The sequence below is a fragment of the Nomascus leucogenys genome, chromosome 25 (genome assembly GCF_006542625.1).
Source record: "Nomascus leucogenys isolate Asia chromosome 25, Asia_NLE_v1, whole genome shotgun sequence".
Lineage (NCBI taxonomy): Eukaryota > Metazoa > Chordata > Mammalia > Primates > Hylobatidae > Nomascus > Nomascus leucogenys.
The window spans coordinates 22,395,364-22,413,691 of NC_044405.1; the positions used below are offsets into that span (position 1 = coordinate 22,395,364).

The following is an 18,328-nucleotide window of genomic DNA, read 5'->3' on the forward strand; positions in this document are numbered from 1 at the left end:
ACAACTTCTGTCTTTTAATTGGTATGTTCCAAGTGTCTTGGTTGGTGGTTGACTTGGTTTTAGATATTAAAAAAAATCTAAAAGTATTTTTATTTTACCTTTGTTCCTGACAGATCGTTTTGATGGATGTGCAATTGTAGGTTGGTGTTTCTTTTCTGTCAGTAGGATAGGAATACTATTCTGCTGTTGCTTATACAAAGTGTGCTGCTAGTTTATTTATGCTTTTTTTTTTTTTTTTTTTTTGAGGTAGAGTCTTGCTCTGTTGCTAGGCTGGAGTGCAATGGCGCGATCTTGGCTCACTGCAACCTCCGCCTCCCGGATTCAAGCGATTCTCCTGCCTCAGACTCCCGAGTAGCTGGGACTACAGGCGCCTTCCACCATGCCTGGCCAATGTTTGTATTTTTAGTAGAGCTGGGGTTTCACCATGTTGGCCAGGATGGTCTTGATCTCTTGACCTCGTGATCTGCCCGCCTCAGCCTCCCAAAGTTCTGGGATTACAGGTGTGAGCCACTGCGCCCAGCCTATTTATGCATTTTTGAAGAAAATATCCTTTTTCTTTTAGTTACATTGGGTTTTCTGTCTTTGGTGTTACATCATTTCACTTCTAAGTCTAGATAGAGATTATATTTACCCTATTTTGGATGCATGTGTTTCATGATTCTACATTTTGTCTTTCATGAGATCTAGAAGTTTCTGAGCCCTGTATTCTTTAAATATTATGTCTCATTAGTCTCTTCTCTCCTGCTGGAACTTTAACTGGATATATATATACACTAAACTGTTTCCAGATCACTTATTCTTTATCTTTCATATTTTTTATGTTTCTGTTTACCAGAATTTACAGTGCTGGGTAATTTCATAAGGCATATATTTTAGTTCACCAATTTTCTCTTCAACTGTGCCTAATATCCTCTGTAACCCATCCCATCTCTTTTTTTTCTTTTAACAATTGCATTTTTAATTACTTTTTTTTTTTTTTAAGATGGAGTCTCGCTGTGTCGCCCAGGCTGGAGTGCAGTGGCGTGATCTCAGCTCACTGCAAGCTCCGCCTCCCGGATTCACACCATTCTCCTGCCTCAGCCTCCCGAGTAGCTGGGACTACAGGCGCCCGCCACCACACCCGGCTAATTTTTTTGTATTTTTAGTAGAGATGGGGTTTCACCGTGTTAGCCAGGATAGTCTCGATCTCCTGACCTCGTCATCTGCTCGCCCTGGCCTCCCAGAGTGCTGGGATTATAGGCGTGAGTCACCGTGCCTGGCCACATTTTTAATTTCTAAAAGTTCTGCCTGGTTCTTTTTTGATATGCCCAGTCATTCTTAATGTTCTCATGTTATATGCTGATTTTTGTGACTCTATAGCTATTCTGTAGACTATATCAGACATTCCCAATGTCTGATATCCTTTAGGAGGGGGATGTCTAAATTTATTGCTTTTTTTTTTTTCTGTTGTGTCTCCCTCAATGTAGCTGTCACCTCATGTGTTTGGTGATCATTGATTATGAACTTCTGTTTGATCTTTGTGGGAATCTTGAGAGTCTAATTTGAGGATGCTTTCTTTCTGAAAGCATTTCTATCAGCTTTGTCTGGGAGCCAGGAAGTTTAGCTGGCATCACTTTTGAGTTCCTACATTTTGCTTCTGGCCCAGGGCTCAGTGTCCTGATCCTATTACTGCTCTTGGCACCACTACTTGTAGCACTAAACTGTAGCCAAGTTTAATTTCTAGCTCAAGTTTGTTGCTTTTGCGTGGAGAGGATGCCTTCAAATGTTCCCTTATTTCTATGATCTCAGCAAAAACATCCAAAAAGTGTTTTTTTTTTTTTTAATCTAGGGTCTACCTTTTTCCTCCCAACAGTACATTCCCCCAGAGTGTCTAGTTCACCATAACTGATGGGATCAGAAGCTCTTTATTTTAATATTTAATTTTAGTAGTATATTTTTGTTTGATTGTATTATAAAAAATTCTATGATACCAAACAAGCTTTCTTGGTGATATCAACATTTCTATTAAAACTAGTTTACATCTAAGTTAAGATTTGAGTTATCCTAAAGAAAACTACATCTAAGTTAAGATTTGAGTTATCCTAAAGAAAACTATTAAGTAAATAGCAGTACAGATGACAAGTGGATTGCACAATATATCCTCTGGATCCATAGTGACCCTACAGAGATAAACCTGTGATGGTCAAACAGTGTGAAAACTGCTGTCAGAGACATGGGCAGGGTGCTCTTGTTTACAGAGGAGAGGTGCAAAAATCAACTTGATGGTAGTGGGAAGATCAGGAAATGCTTCCTGAAATTGGGTATTAAGAACTAATAGACATTAGGTGGTTGCAGAATAAGTTTTGTTTAGGAAGGACAAGCAGTTGGGTATGACTGGCTTCTAGGTTGTGTGTGGTGGAGTGACTGGGGATAAAAGGAGCAAGATCACAAAAGGTCTTCTATGCTTATATTAGGGAAGTTGGACTTTATTCTCAAGCTGAAGGGAAGCTGTTGCATGGTTTTAAGCAGTAAAGTGATATGATCAGAGTTTTAGAGGATGCCAAGATTGAAGGCAAGTCTGACCAGTTAGGAGACTGCTTGTTAAATTAGTTCAGAGGAGAAACAGTGAAGGCATGGCACTGGGCATGAAGAAGTATATGTGTGCTAATTTTAGATTTCTTAGGGAAGCAGAAATGACAAGAGTTAGTGGTCCGTTGGACAGAAATATTGAAGGAGACTGGGGAGTCTAGGTTGACTCCCAGGGTTTAGGTTTGGGCAGTAAAATGGCATGTAGAACAATTAACTGATAAACAGCATACAGAAAGAGGAAAGAACTTGGTTTCATATGTTTGTTTTTGAGGAAAAGATGTTTGTTTTTGAACTTCCTGATTCAGAGGGGCTTGTGGGACATCTTGGTTAAGATCCTGTAGTAGTTCTAGTAGGGTCTAGAAGTCAAGAGATATAACCCCGCCTGGAAGGATTTGAGAGTCTTCAGCATTTAGAAGTTTGGAAGCCATTGTTTACTGCAGTGCATATGAGATAATTTAAACTGGTACATAGATAAACACTTGAAAAAATTTTAATAGATAGGAATTTAATGTGTATGACAAACATAACTTGCACATCTAACCTTTGATAATCATGGACATTATCACTTAGGCCAAGTGAGCTCAATAAAAGGGAAATATTAACTAAAAATATATGTGATACATGGAAATGGCAAAAATCACGGTGAAGCTATGCACACGATGCAAGTTCAGAAAGTGCTGTGTTAAGTCATGGGTGTGGTGGATAAATTCACCCAAGGAGAGAGTAAGAGTGAGAAGAAAAGAGAGTTGACATTGGGTGGCGGGGAATGGAGACGAAGAACCCATGAAGGAAACTGAGGAAGAGCAGCCAGACGAATAGGAGGAAAACCAGGAGAAGATGGTCTTTGGAGTCCAAATGAAGAGTTCTGAGGAGGAAATGGTCCACAGCGTCAAGTAAGTTGTAAGCTGAAAAGTGCTCTTTGGATTTAGCAATTAAGGTAGACTATTTAGCTGGAAGCATCCAAACAGTGGATTTTAAAAATACTCATCTAACATTAATGTTAATGATAGCTGGTATTTATAGCATTTCCCATATACCTGGTACTCTTCTAAGCTTTTTACATGTATTAACTGATTGATCAGGTAGGTAGTATCGTTATCCCCATTTGGTATGCAAGGAAACACAGAGGAAGCACAGAGAGGTTAAGTAACTTGCCCAAGATCACACACCCAAGGAAACAAGAGAGCCAGGATTCAAGCCTAGAGTCTTGGCTGCAGAGTCCATGTTCTTAACCACTTTGTCACATTGCCTCTCTAGTTAAAAACAAAATACAAGGCTGGGTGCGGTGGCTCACGCCTGTAATCCCAGCACTTTGGGAGGCCGAGGCGGGCGGATGACAAGGTCAGGAGTTGAAGACCAGCCCGGCCAATATGGTGAAATCCCGTCTCTACTAAAAATATAAAAATTAGCTGGGCATGGTGGTGGGTGCCTGTAGTCCCAGCTACTTGGGAGGCTGAGGCAGGAGAATCGCTTGAACCCGGGAAGTGGAGGTTGCAGTGAGCCGAGATCGTGCCAATGCACTCCAGCCTGGGCGACAGAGTGAGACTCTGTCTCAAAAAAAAAAAAACCAAAACAAAATAGAAAATAAAATTACCCCAGTGTCGTAATTACAGTACAATTGGTGCTGTGTGTTGTTATCAGTGAGATTTGCTAGGCTTGATTGACCAGTATCAGTCTGCCAGGTATGAGCACATTAATTGTATTGTAATTGACGCCATGATGTGTGGGCTGTGACAGTTCTTGGCTCTTTCTGTATTTTATGCCAAAAAATTTGTAAGACAAGTGAGATTAGCATATACCTCATATTATGTGCTATAGTTTGGGTGTTCCAGTATCATGTTTTCTGGTCATTGTTCACTTTTAGAGTTAAATTTTTTAAACTCTAGAAATATTCATGCAGAATAGGTCAGGTTCTAGACATTATAGATAACCAGTCTTTTGTGGAAGGTCATTAATGATCCTAATGAAAGCAGTTTCCCTTGAATGGTCGAAGTGGAAACTAAATCGTTAGGAAACTGAAAGTGAATGGGAATGGAGGATTCAGATGGGTGAAAAACGAAGAGTTCTTGATGAAGTTGAAGAATGGCTGTGGTAGGAAATCAGGAAGACATGAGCCATAATGACTCTTGGCTATGGTCAGAGAGGAGCTAATGAAAGATTTAACAACTGGTTTCAACCCAGGTAGTGATCTGAGGTATCACCCTGGGGTGGGAGAGCCTAGTGAGGTAGGCAGTGAAGTTCATGTTAGTTGAGGAGGTTGTTAAAATACAAGGCTAGGGGATTGTGTGCATGGACCTCGATGTGGCTGGGATGATGATAGAATTTGGAGGAAAGAGAAAAACACTGTGAACTAGTTGCCAGTGATCTTGAAACATGACAGTAACCAAGAGATAAATAGGTGACAATGACAGGAAAATTAGATGTAGTAAAAGAGAGTGTTTGAGAGCAGAAGCTATGGCAACTTAAGACTGGATTTGAATCCTTCCTAGGTTGGTGACATGAGCAAATTACTTGATTTAAGTGAGAATTTTCCCATCTGTACAGTGGAGATGACGATAATTGTGCCTGCTAAGAAGAATTGCTGTGAGGATTAGTGAAATAATGCATGTAAAACATTTGGTACAGTATGTGACACATAGTACAAATAGTTTGCTAGGAAGATTGTTATTATTCTTCACTTGTGACATTGTGAAGTTTTCATACAGCAAATTGGACATCATGAGATGGATTGATTAAATAAATAGATTTGAATTTCAAGGACTGGTAGTGGTCTTGCTTTGGAAAGAAGAAACTTGGTTTATCCTAATAATAGTAGGCTAATAATGGTGAAGTGATAGGTACAAGGAATAGTGTTAATGATATGCTGGTGATGATAGGAAAAGAAAGCCATTGTATGGGCAAGAGCTAGAAGTAACAAAATGGTGCATTTTTCAGTGATATTTGGCCTATGTAGCTATTCTCTGATAACTATAAAAATCCTTATTATTGAAGTTTCTTCAGGAAAAAAAACCTAGTCTGAAACTTTAGCACTAATCCCCCTTGCCCCCCATTGAAATACGTATTTTTAAAACATGGCTTTTGATAATTTGAGGGTTTTTTCCTTTTTGCGATTTAGCAGTGCTGATTGTATATTGCAGTAGTTGTGAGAGCATTAGAAGCAGCAGTCGATAGGTGGATGGAAGGTCTGGATGCCGCCTTGGGGAGTTAGGAGATTGGCAGACTTACCCTGTACCACTCTAGCCCTACTCCTTTGCCCAAGACAGAAACACACTGAGAGATGGATAGGAAAATATGAGCAGTTGATAGGAAAGTTCTTAGTGGAGTCAGGATTTAGGTCAGGCCAGGAGATTGAGAATATAACAGTTTGTGTATGATGAAATGGCATATTTCACAGAATGCAGTAAAAGCAGGTAGGGTACAAGTGCAGCAACCGGAAGATGTCTTTTCTTCATTCAGCAAACATTTATTTGAGAGCTTACCATGTGCTAGGCACATACAAAGATAAATAAGATGCCCTTAATGATCCTCCATTTAAAGGAGACATGTAAACAGGTTAACTTAGAGTACAGATGGTGAATATGTGAACCTAAAGAAAAGAAGAAATAGATGAAATTATCTGGAGAGAGTCAGAGGAAAAGTCAGCAGAATGGGGACGAGAATCTTTCGGAGCTCAGTGTTCTGATAGGCGTTATTTCCTTGGGGCATAGGTTCCAAGTATTTTTCTAATATACCATAGAAGCCAGGAAAACTTTATTCTGTTATCTCAAATGATTTAATTACTGACTTGAGTTTGTGTTGTCTCCTTAGACTTGTGCATCATGGACAATTTTGCTGAGGGAGATTTCACTGTGGCAGATTATGCCTTGTTAGAAGATTGCCCTTATGTGGATGATTGTGTCTTTGCTGCTGAATTTACGACCAATGATTATGTTCGTGTGACTCAGCTTTACTGTGATGGAGTGGTAAGTAGGTTTGCTAATTTTTCATTTTTGACATTGTGTATTGAAGGTTTTCTGGTTTAGGGCTATCTGAGTAAAGAAGTTTTTGTGGTCCATGCGTTTTGACAGGGAGGTGCACATGCTGTTGAAAAGTTGATTTGAGAAGGGAAAGTAAGCACTGGCTCAAAAATAAGATTGTGGAATGACAGAGAACGAGTGGTGGCAAAAGGTGGTTTTCTGACAGGGGATTAGAAAAGCTCTTGGGGAGAGCCATAGAAGCAAACTCAGGTAATACTATAGAAAGGGTCTCAAATTAAGACTCATTGGCTGAAGATGTGTTTGAAGCATATAAATAAATGTCCACTGAAAGGTCTTTGGTTAGTTCTGATAATCCTTAGATTAAAAATGAAGAACATTTCACTAGACACAAATCAAAATAATTTTCTTCTTTTTAGGGTATGCAATATAAAGATTATATCCAAAGTGAGAGGAATTTAGGTGAGTACATTGGTATTTTTAATGTTAATTTATGGAAAGACTATAAAGGGAGGTCCATCCATCCTGTCATAGCAATACAACAGATTTATATGCCTTTTAAAAATGTATTCTTACTAGTTTTTCACTAGAAATCAGAACTTTTCTTTGTTAAAATAGAGTTTTAGCCAGCACTTAAATATTCTTAACATTTAGCAGGCTAAAATACTTCATTCATTCATTTCTTCCCTCTCCATATCCATTTTTTGCCTTTTTACTATTAAGTGTTGATTCATTAAAAAATGAGGCACAAACATTAATTTTAAACTTTTTTTTTTAAATTAAGAACTTGACATCTGCAGTATATGGTGTAGTAAACCAATTTCTGTCCTGCAAGATTATTGTGATGCCATTAAAATAAACATCTTCTGGCCTCTTCTGTTTCATCATCAAAACAGTTCTGTAATATCACGGTTGCATCCCTGTGTGGACGCCAAGTAAGTTACTATATGTTACTCATTTTGTATGGACAGTGATAAGCATGTTACTCAATACCAAGAAATGCAAGTTCAATGGAAGGCTTATGTCTTATTCTTGTATGCTGCTCAACTTTTGTCTAATAGGGTGGAAAAAACAAATACTTGAGATTTGGATATGAATGAATAATTGTAACATAATCAGTGAAATTCTGAATAGTACTAGATGGTAGACTGGAAGCCGAGTCAGGAAGAATTAACATGTTTGTTTGTAAGTATCAGTGTTATAGTGCAGAAGAGAGGAAAAAGATACAGTATTTTGTTCATTTAATAAATAGCTTAGTTATTGTTACCTAGAGTGAAGAAAAAGAGAACTTATTTTTTAATGGTTTGAGATATATAGCTAAGCATAAAGTTCAATGAATTTGTATATATGAGAATCTAATCTTTTAAAAAATAAATTTGTCTTTAAGCAATTCACGTGCTTCTGAGATAAATTTGAAGAAATTACAACATCTTGAGTTGATGGAAGATATTGTGGATTTGGCAAAGAAAATTGCTGTAAGTGGTAGAATGTAGGTTCCCCCGAGCCCTTGGTTTAAATAATATAAGCATTTATATGGTGTTAGGCTCAAATGACTAATTTATAGCAAGTAACAGGTACTGGTTTTAGTTTTGGTTAACCTGAGATGAATCTGCTGTCCATCAGTGCATGCTCAGTATTTGAGAGATCAGGGAGATGGCTGCTGTCATGGTTCTACGCTGGGGACCAGGACTGCATCTTGTCATTAAAGGATAGAAATTGGAACTTGTCACAGAAAGTGGGGTATGGGTTCATGGAAACCTTTGCCACAGGTTCTGAAAGTGATGTGCTCTATCTGTTGATATAAAATCACATCACCATCAACAAATATTTTCTCTTTGGGTAGGTAGACTTTATCAGGGCAGATTTAAGGAGGTGTCCTTCCTTATACTACTGAGATAAGTTGAGAGTTTTTGTGGTTTTTAATTTTTTTTTGAAAGCTATTGGATAGCTTTTTAAATTTCAGTTGGTTATGGAGTCAAGTGTTGTTCTTGGTACTATTAAATTTAGAAAGGGCATTCTGATGTTTATTTTCTGCAGTAGTTATTTGCAGTAACATACAAGCCAGTGTACCTTTATAAAAAAATTTAAGTGCAATGAACTTTATTATTATTTTTGAGATGGAGTCACCCTCTGTCGCCCATGTTGGAGTGCAGTGACGAGATCTTGGCTCACTGCCATCTTTGCCTCCCGGATTCAAGCTATTCTCCTGCCTCAGCCTCCCAAGTAGCTGGGACTATAGGTGCCTGCCACCATGCCCGGTTAATTTTTGTATTTTTAGTAGAGACGGGGTTTCACCATGTTGGCCAGGCTGGTCTCGAACTCCTGACCTCAGATGATCCACCTGCCTTGGCCTCTCAAAGTGCTGGGATTACCGATGTGAGCCTGTAGAAACCTCACCTCTACTAAAAATACAAAAATTAGCCGGGTGGTAGTGGCGCGTGCCTGTAATCCCAGCTAGTTGGGAGGCTGAGGCAGGAGAATCGCTTGAGCCTGGGACGTGGAGGTTGTGGTGAGCTGAGACTGCGCCACTGCACTCCAGCCTGGGTGACAGAGTGAGACCCTGTCTCAAAAAAAAAAAAAAAAAATTCACATGTCTAAAGATTACACTAAGTTATTTTACTACTAGAACCCTAGGGGAGACTATTTTGGAATTCTTGTCTTAGGGTCTTAAGGGGTAACTTGGTCAATGTAAATGCTTGTCGGAAGTGTACTACTGTGTACATATAGTAGTGTTCCTAAAATTTAGGCCATTTTTCCGTTAGAAAAGTCAAGTAGAATTGACTGAATAAGGAAAAAAATGTGTCCTTTTTTTATTTTTCAGAATGATTCATTCCTTATTGGAGGCTTATTGAGAATTGGTTGTAAAATAGAAAATGTAAGTGTTAAACACTGAACTTGGCACAGCCACTGTGGATGAGTGGCAGTCATCTCACTGCTCATTTCCCCTTGTATTGAGTCCATACACTTAATGTTCTATATGTGGTATTTGGTAGTATTGACTTCTATATTTTCCTTAAGGAGACTCCTCATTTTGGGGGTTTGGATCTTTTTTTTTTTTTTTAACCCATGTACATAGTATAATTTTGAGCCTATTTTACAAGTGGATTCCTTTTCTCTTTTAGATTATTTACCTGGCTTATGTTTCCCCAAATGAAATTATTAGGCCTCTGGTATGAATATTTTTTGATATGTAATTACTAGGTAATCTCCAGATTCAATGTTAAACCAATTTTTAGTGATACTGATGCCATAAACATCTATGTTTACCTTAAGCCCATTGTTAACTTTAATTTTTGAAGTTACTTTAGACATTAGAAGTACAAATAACATTTCTGTGAATTCTTGATCCTTCATGGAGATCACTGCACTAAGTGCCCATTTGCCCAGCCACATTTTCCTCTTGTTCTTTATCTCCTTATTCTGTTTGCCACAGACCACGTACAATATGTAGTTCCTTTGGAGAACTTTAATCTATAAATTTAACCTTGGGGTAAGGATGGAAGTCTTTGTGTAGATGAGATCTGAGAACCCTCATCCACCTTGTTATATTGCACTTGCCTGCTACCCCAGGCAGTCTGGCCAGGTTGTAGACCTCAAATTCCAGGTCTGTAGTAATTGCAGAAGCATCTTGAACTCTGAGGGTGGCCTGAGGTCACCTGAAGAGGTAACATATATGAGTCCATGGTATCTGTTAATTTATATGTCAGAGTCTGTCTACTCTAGGTTACATGCCAGAGTAGCAAAAAATAAGTGGTTGTACCAGTTTTGTATTAAGGATCTGAAATACTTGCATAAGATGAATTTATAATGCCACATGCAAATTTAGAATTAATAACCAAAGCCCCATTCTTCATTTCTCTTTTGAAACAGAAAATCTTGGCAATGGAAGAAGCTCTGAATTGGATAAAATATGCAGGCGATGTAACAATTCTAACTAAATTAGGATCAATTGACAATTGTTGGCATATGTTAAGTATTTTCTTTACTGAATGTAAGTATAAATGCTTTAAATTTTTACTTGACTCAGTTTTTAAAGGTATTTGGGAAAATGAGATCTGTAGTTATGTGATTTCTGATTTATCTTAGAATTTTAAAAAATGTTTTTATTTTGTTATGTATGACTGCAAAAGAATTTCTTTTTTTTATTATTTTTTATTTTTTTAATTTTTATTTATTTATTTATTTATTTTGAGGCAGAGTCTTGCTCTGTTGCCCAGGCTGGAGTGCAGTGGTGCAGTCTCTGCTCACTGCAAGCTCTGCCTCCCAGGTTCACGCCATTCTCCTGCCTCAGCCTCCTGAGTAGTTGGGACTACAGGCGCCTGCCACCACGCCTGGCTAATTTATTGTATTTTTAGTAGAGACGGGGTTTCACTGTGTTCACCAGGATGGTCTTGATCTCCTGACCTCATGGTCTGCCTGCCTCGGCCTCCCAAAGTGCTGGGATTACAGGCGTGGGCCACCGTACCTGGCCGAAAAAGAGAATTTCAAACTGGTAGTTTTATTCTATATTTTCTGTCTTAATTATTTTTATGGCATTGTACTTTAAAAATTTTCACTGAATGGATATTGTAAGTTGTTATATGTAATACTCAAAGAGACCACAACTGGATAGTCTCCTTTGTAAGAAAAAGTCACTGAAGCTAAGCTTAGGATTTTTATTTTCTTCATGAATCTGTTATTCTTTTATGTATGAGGTAACTGGCTTACATATTTCTTTTACTTTGTGAAATATTTTTCTTTAAAGCATTTGAATATTAGCAGTGTTTTTATAGTATAGTTATAGGAATCTTGAAACAGGAAAGGTTTGGCTTTTCAGTAGATGATGACCAATAATTTATCATCTCTGCTGAGATAAAGGCAAATTTTGCGCTATTGACTTAAGTGCTAGAAAGGAATTAAATGAAGACACATCTTTCTCATAGGTTTATTAGACACTGGGGTGTATTACACTGATAGAGGTTGTTCTCTTCATTGTTTTGGAGGCCCTTAATTATAAGCTAGATTTTATGGTGGAAGTAGAGAAGCAGTATATTGTATTGGGTACACCTCTTTAGGCTTATAGCTGATTTTTTACATTCTATTTTCTTTATAATAGCTCTGCAAGGTGGCTGTTACTATCTTTATTTCAGCAGTGAGCACACTGACTTTGAGAGGTTAAGTGTTGTTTCTGCAGTCTAGTAAGTAGTAGGTAAGACTAGATAAGTCAGATCTCTCTGATCTCAAAGCCCAGGTTTTATTCCATGTAATCTTACTCTGTCCCTTAGAATTTCTTTATTTGGTGACTTTCCTAGGTCCTTTATTGAATCTTAAATTTTAGGTGCTCTTTTCACTTTAGAAATGAATATGTTTGGCTAGAGGCTTAACTATAGTTTTGTTGCAATAAATTTTTTTTTGCCACTTTAAAATATCCTTTTTGTATAATAGCTTACAATGTAGAAAATGAGCCTGATAAACTTTAGTTACTTACTGCATCTTAGTTTATTAAATTTTTATAATAATAGTGTTTCAAATAACTTCTCAATGTAACATTATGCTCATGAGAGTCAAAATACTGAATAAAAACATTTGAAAGTATTTATTTAAAATACGTTGAGCATCAAAAATCCAAAATCTGAAATGCTCCAATATTTGAAACTTTTTGAGCTTTGCTATGACACTCAAAGGAAATGCTCGCTGGGCGCGGTGGCTCACACCTGTAATCCCAGCACTTTGGGAGGCCGAGGTGGGTGGATCATGAGGTCAGGAGATCGAGACCATCCTGGCTAACATGGTGAAACCCCGTCTCTACTAAAAATACAAAAAAAATTAGCCAGGTGTGGTGGCACATGCCTGTAATCCCAGCTACTCAGGAGGCTGAGGCAGGAGAATCGCTTGAACCCGGGAGGCGGAGGTTGTGGTGAGCCAAGATCATGCCATTGCACTCCAGCCTGGGCAACAAGAGTGAAACTCTATCTCAAAAAAAAAAAAAAAAAAATGCTCATTGGAGCATTTTGAATTTTTGGATTTGGGATACTCACCCAGTATAATGCAGATATTCCAAAATCCAAAATTATCCAAAATCCAAAACACTTCTGATCCCAAGCATTTTGAATAAGAGATACTCAATCTTTATATTAAATAGATTGTAGAAAGTAGTTTTCCAGGTTTTTGTTTTCATGCATTTTTATTGAATATTGTGCATGGTACACCATACATGCTTGACAATGTTTATTGAATTGACTTAAGTAATTATGTGGCCTATTTGGAATATGTTATGACAGAGCATTTATTGTAAATACAATTACAACTAATATAATAATAAAGGTTTTTTATTGCTAGAAATAAAAAGTGAGATTAGATTCATAGCAAGCAATAACTGATGTTTTCTGCAACATTTTATCAGTTTATTTTTTTACTAAGTTATTTAATAGACATAAAAGGTTACAAGAAACATGTGCTATTTAGAAAGAATAATAATATAGGACCTTTGTGGACTCACCTAACTTAAGAATTAGAATATTATCAATACCAATTTGTTTTTTTTTAAACAAATGTTCTCTCTTGCTCTCTCCTAAAAATAAAATTTAGACAAGTACCACATAACTAAAATTGTAATGGAAGACTGCAATTTGCTTGAAGAACTTGAAACTCAAAGTTGTATGGATTGTATAGAGGTAAGAATGAATATTATAAATATATTTTAAGATTTGCCCATTAGAACTTTTAACACTCAGAGGAAGTTAATAAAACTGCTGACAATATACAATTCATAAAATTGGATGACATATTTGAGGGAAAGAACTAATATCTTGATCAGAGTTTTCTAATGATTTAAAAACCATTAATTGAAAGTGAAAATTTGGTTTTTAAAAACTTTAGTCTTTAATGAGTTCAAGCAATATGATTTTCTTTGGTAACAGCTGAGATGTAATTCACATGCTACACTGTTCACTCTTAGGAAATAGGACTTTAACTCAATTTTAAAAAAGGAATTCGGGAAAATATTTAATGTTCTATTGAATTTCCTAATGCTGTTGATATGATGTGATGTAGTTTATTTTTAAAAAATTGAGTGTTCGAAGTGAAAAGTTTTAGTTTTTTCTCTAGCACCTTTCATATATATTCTCGTTAACCTACCAACTCATGCTTTGCAATTAATCTAATCAGCATTGCCTCTATGTTACTGATTTATATATGTTTTTCGGCACTAAGGCTTCTTGAATAATATCACATTTGCTAACCTAAAGTTAAAATTCTACTTTGCATCTATTTTTTAGCCTTATTACCTTATTTGCCTTATTGATAAGGTATATTTAAAAGTGGGTCTGCCAAATACCTCACAAAAATTTTAGTAATTATTCATAATGTGATGGTTTTGTTTACTTTTTAATATTCTCTAACAAAGTTAGTGTTGAGTCATTCAAGACAGGTTTATTTAAATATATATACCGAGGCTGCGCATGATGGCTTACGCCTGTAGTCCCAGCACTTTGAGAGGTTGAGGTTGGAGGATTGCTTGAGGTCAGAAGTTCAAGACCAGCTGGGGCAACATAGCAAGACCTGGTCTCTACAAAAAATTTTTAAAAATTAGCTTGGCATGGTGGGGTGCACTTGTAGTCCTAGCTACTTGGGAGACTGAGATGGGAGGATCCCTTGGGCCTGGGAGGTGGAGGCTACAGTGAGCTGTGATTGCACCACTGCCCTCCAACCTGGGTGACAGAGTGAGACCCTGTCTCTAAAAATACGTGTGTGTGTGTGTGTGTGTGTGTGTGTGTATATAGTGTGTGTGTATATATATATATATATATATATATATATGTAACAAAATATTGGGTATTGTAATCTCATTTTCTACATAAATAATCCCCTATGTTATTTCTGATATCGAAGATAGAAATCCAGATCCATTTTTCCTAGGTATTGGGTTCTTGATTATTTTTGGAGCTAATTGATGGGTCTTCTTTCACCTTGGTTTCTCAGCAAGGAGAACTAATGAAAATGAAAGGAAATGAAGAGTTTTCCAAAGAAAGATTTGATATAGCTATTATCTATTACACCAGAGCCATTGAATATAGGTAAGAGCAAACAGAACAAAAGAGATCCTTTTTCTGTGGCAGATCAAGTTAGAATGGTAGTCAGAAGAAATAAAAACAAGACAGAGAACTGGAGAGTATCTTCCAACTTGTTATGCAGAATAGATTTTCTCATCCTTGGGCATTAGAAGCATTGGACATGGCCTGGGTATATGAAGCTAACATAGTAGCATAACTCGAGCAAGTCAGGCAAAATTGTGAATATTCTCTTCCATTTTCTTTAAAACTTTCCAGCACAGAGTTACCTCTTTTGTCTTGTTCTCATTTTGCAATCAACCAAGTCCTCCCAAGTTATTAACTGGTCAAAAAGGATTAAAGGATTAGTTCTTAGTGGTTAAGATGCCACCCATTCAGGGTTTTTTGCTTTCTAAGAGGGAACTTTTACAGGATAATTGAGAGAATGCATACACGCTCTCTACCTTGTCTTCTCTTTGCTCAGCTGCTAGAATTTTGTAGCTTTCTTCCAGATGTGCCTCATAACTGTGCCCCTGTTGTCTCAGTCGGGCCACTTAATATTGTAGCAGCCTTTGAAGGGTGCTCTGTAGCCACTGCTCTTTTTCCTCCCTTGTGCATCTCCACAGGGAATGAGGGAATCCGGTTAGTGTACCACTTCTGAAAGGCTGCTGCCCTATTCTTTTGAGGAAGACGTGGAGGAAAGGGAGATATGTTTCACCACACAGTCAGATAAAACTAAAAAACAAAAGTTCAAATGAAGCTATTTTAATTTGCAATTACTGTAGGCTTCCTTTCTCAGTTCTTTGTCAAAACGACATAGTCCTGACTTATTATATAAGTAATCCTATCCTCTAGAGTTACTCTGTAGTTTGCTAGCTCTTTAATATGTCTCATTTGATCCCCCAACAGCCCTATGAGTTAGAGCAAGTAGAATTATCTTCATTTTGAATATAGGGAAGTTTAGGTTGGTTCAAACACAGTTACTTTTGTAAGAAGTGAAGGAACGGGGACTTCACCAGTTAAGACTCCAGGTCCTATATTCTTTTTGCTCTGCCACACATATGTAAAGTTTAAAAAAAGTTTTCTCATACCTTATGTTTTCTGCGTGATTTTTATTTATTTCATGTGTAATGTGCTTTACTGACTAAAGATTGTGTCTTTTTAAGACCTGAAAACTACCTTCTTTATGGTAACCGAGCTCTTTGTTTTCTTCGTACTGGACAGTTTAGGTAAGTTGGTTAAAGTATCTCAACCACTGAATTATTATGCTAAATACCCATTTTTGGGAAACTTTTCTGTTTTGCAGGTATACAAGAAAATCCTTGACTAGTTCTTTGGCAGAAATACTGAAGTGGTTAAAAGAGTATTCTTAGGCTTTATATATAATAACAACAGTGACAGCAGCGGCTATTCTGATTGAGTGCACACGTATGTTAAGCATTATTTTAAGTGCTTTGCATATGTTATTTAGTTCTCACAGCACCCATAATAGGTAGGTAATGTTATAGTCCACACTTTACATGACCAAAGTGTACCACTAGTAAATAGCGATACCAAGATTTGAACACAGATTTTATCTGATGATGTCAAAGTCTGTGTTTATGACATCTATATTACCTCTTTATGTTCTGTTAATCATATAGTATAAAAGAAGCATTTTCATCGTTTCTCTGTTTATCCTGGTATAAAAAATTAAGTAAATATCCTTCATAAGTGAAAGAAAGCAAATAAATTTAATATTATGAGAGTGGAGTCATAATTAATTCCAGTTCCTTATATTGAATTTGAGCTGAGTTTTTATTTGTTAGCTAAGAAAGATTGAGAAAGATACTGCACCATGATTTTATTGTTCCCCAGTATAAAATCTTTAGAACATAAATTATAAGCATTAATATTGAGCAGGTAGACTATTATATTTAATTTTGTCCTGCCTTACTGTAAGAAGGGTGTAGGGTGGATTCAAGAATACATCCATACAGTAGAAGAATATTCAAAAGAAAACAAACCAGAAAATGAAGTTGGAATCTGGGATTCTCAGAACCAAGCTACACAGGCATAAGGTCCTGCATAGGTATTAGTTATAATTCGTATTTGCCTCTGGCCTTCAGCCACCCAAAATGAAATGGGAAAACTTGACAAGTTGCTTAATTCTCATTGTCCATAAAGAAACAGGACACCAATTGGTCAGGTGAAGCAGTTTTCCTAGTGTTTAGTTTTGAAAGAAGTTGGGCTGTAATATTAATTGAGTGATGGAGTAGAGAATAATCTCAGCAGTATCTTATGCATAGCAAAAAACTCCCTAAGAGCAAGTTTTGGGTTTCACAAATACGTTTTTTTGTGAAGTTTTCTCATGAAAGCTCAGAGTCTGCTATCAGTTGTTTTTCAGTGAAAGCACTTGTATGGGAGGGTGGGAGTGGGGAAGGTAGTATACTCTAAGCATGTAGCTTTAAAAATAACATTTATTATGTTTTTCTTTTATTGTAAACAGAACACATTCTCATGGTAGAAAATTTGGAAAATACAAGAGTTTAAAAAGAAGAAAATAAAAATCACCAGTAATCCAACCACCTTGGAGAATACCGCTGTATTAACGTTATGCAGCTTTTAGATGGCTTAAGCCGTGGATAAACCGAGGCTATCTAGACTAGAGGAATGGATGGGCTTGACACAGTCTTCCATCAATACCACTGTCCTCAACGGGTTCTGACAAGAAATGAGCTGCAAATGTCTTTAGGTTATTGCTTCTGGCTAGATCCAGAATTGCATTTATTTTGTGCTGTTTGAAGGTGAATTTGTATGCTTTCAAGATCAGATGAATAGGTTGGCAACTTGGCTAGCCTCTTGTGAAAATTGAGGTGCCTGTCTGAAATATTGCTTGGCAGAAGGTTATCCACTTTCCACCTCTGAGAGCTGAGAGGCAAACCAGGGTGTTTCTGCTCTCTTTCATGAGTGTTGAGTGCTAGACACACAAGGAAGATCCTTCTAATACCTTGCTGCAACAGGAGGTGAATCAGAGTAGAAGTACAGAAGCTAGGTAGCTTGGTGAGGTAAAGGCTAAGAGCAGCTTGTAGATCTATCCTTGTACCTCCTTGGTGATGGTCTAGCTTGTGGTTTAATACCATCTACATTTCACTAAAGCCAGGTCAGCAGCATTGTTCCTTTGTTTCTTACTAGGCAATCACCAATATATATTGGATGCCTATTTTATGCATGAAGTGTTTTACCACACTGGTTTTGCTGGTGTTTCCTACCTCCTCACACATTGTCTATATGATTTGCTCAATAATGTAGGGATGATGTTTTCAGAGTCCATAGTATATATAACTCCTGATCAGTTGACTAGGTGGTGTGACTTAAGGAAAGAACACGTTGCCAGTAATTCAGATGTGCCATTGACACAGGAGGACCCATGCCTGAGAAAGACTTTTATCTGAGTTACTGAGATTGAGATGTTTTGAAGCTCCAAAGCAGAGGGATGCTGGATCTGCTGTGGAAATCTGGCTGAGCAGCTGCAGGGAAAGCTGAGGGTAAAACATCCACCCTCCCCCAGTTTGCCGAGGATGCATTCCTCAGCTGTTCTGGAAGGCCAGACTTCTTATCTGCTGTCATTGAAGCAAGAATTGAGATGGCCAAAGAGAACAGAAATGGGACAATTTAATACTAGAAAGGAATAAAAGGGTTAAAGTCTTGAATGCTAAAACTTCTGAAATAATTGATCCTAAAAGATTAGAAAATATAAATTGAAACTTTAAATGAAAA

The 18,328-nt window shown here is 37.2% G+C and overlaps 1 protein-coding gene across 1 annotated transcript in view; it reads left to right on the plus strand.

Moving 5' to 3' along the window:
- The window catches only part of TTC3 (tetratricopeptide repeat domain 3), a 124,511-nt gene that overhangs the window by 7,957 nt on the left and 98,226 nt on the right, over positions 1-18,328 (plus strand). The window contains exons 2-10 of the mRNA XM_030806371.1: positions 6,376-6,530; positions 6,962-7,004; positions 7,327-7,477; positions 7,930-8,017; positions 9,364-9,417; positions 10,413-10,533; positions 13,110-13,195; positions 14,502-14,596; positions 15,736-15,798. Of these exons, the coding sequence (XP_030662231.1) occupies positions 6,387-6,530; positions 6,962-7,004; positions 7,327-7,477; positions 7,930-8,017; positions 9,364-9,417; positions 10,413-10,533; positions 13,110-13,195; positions 14,502-14,596; positions 15,736-15,798 (845 nt within the window). The 5' untranslated portion in view covers positions 6,376-6,386. The remainder of the gene's footprint in view (positions 1-6,375; positions 6,531-6,961; positions 7,005-7,326; positions 7,478-7,929; positions 8,018-9,363; positions 9,418-10,412; positions 10,534-13,109; positions 13,196-14,501; positions 14,597-15,735; positions 15,799-18,328) is intronic.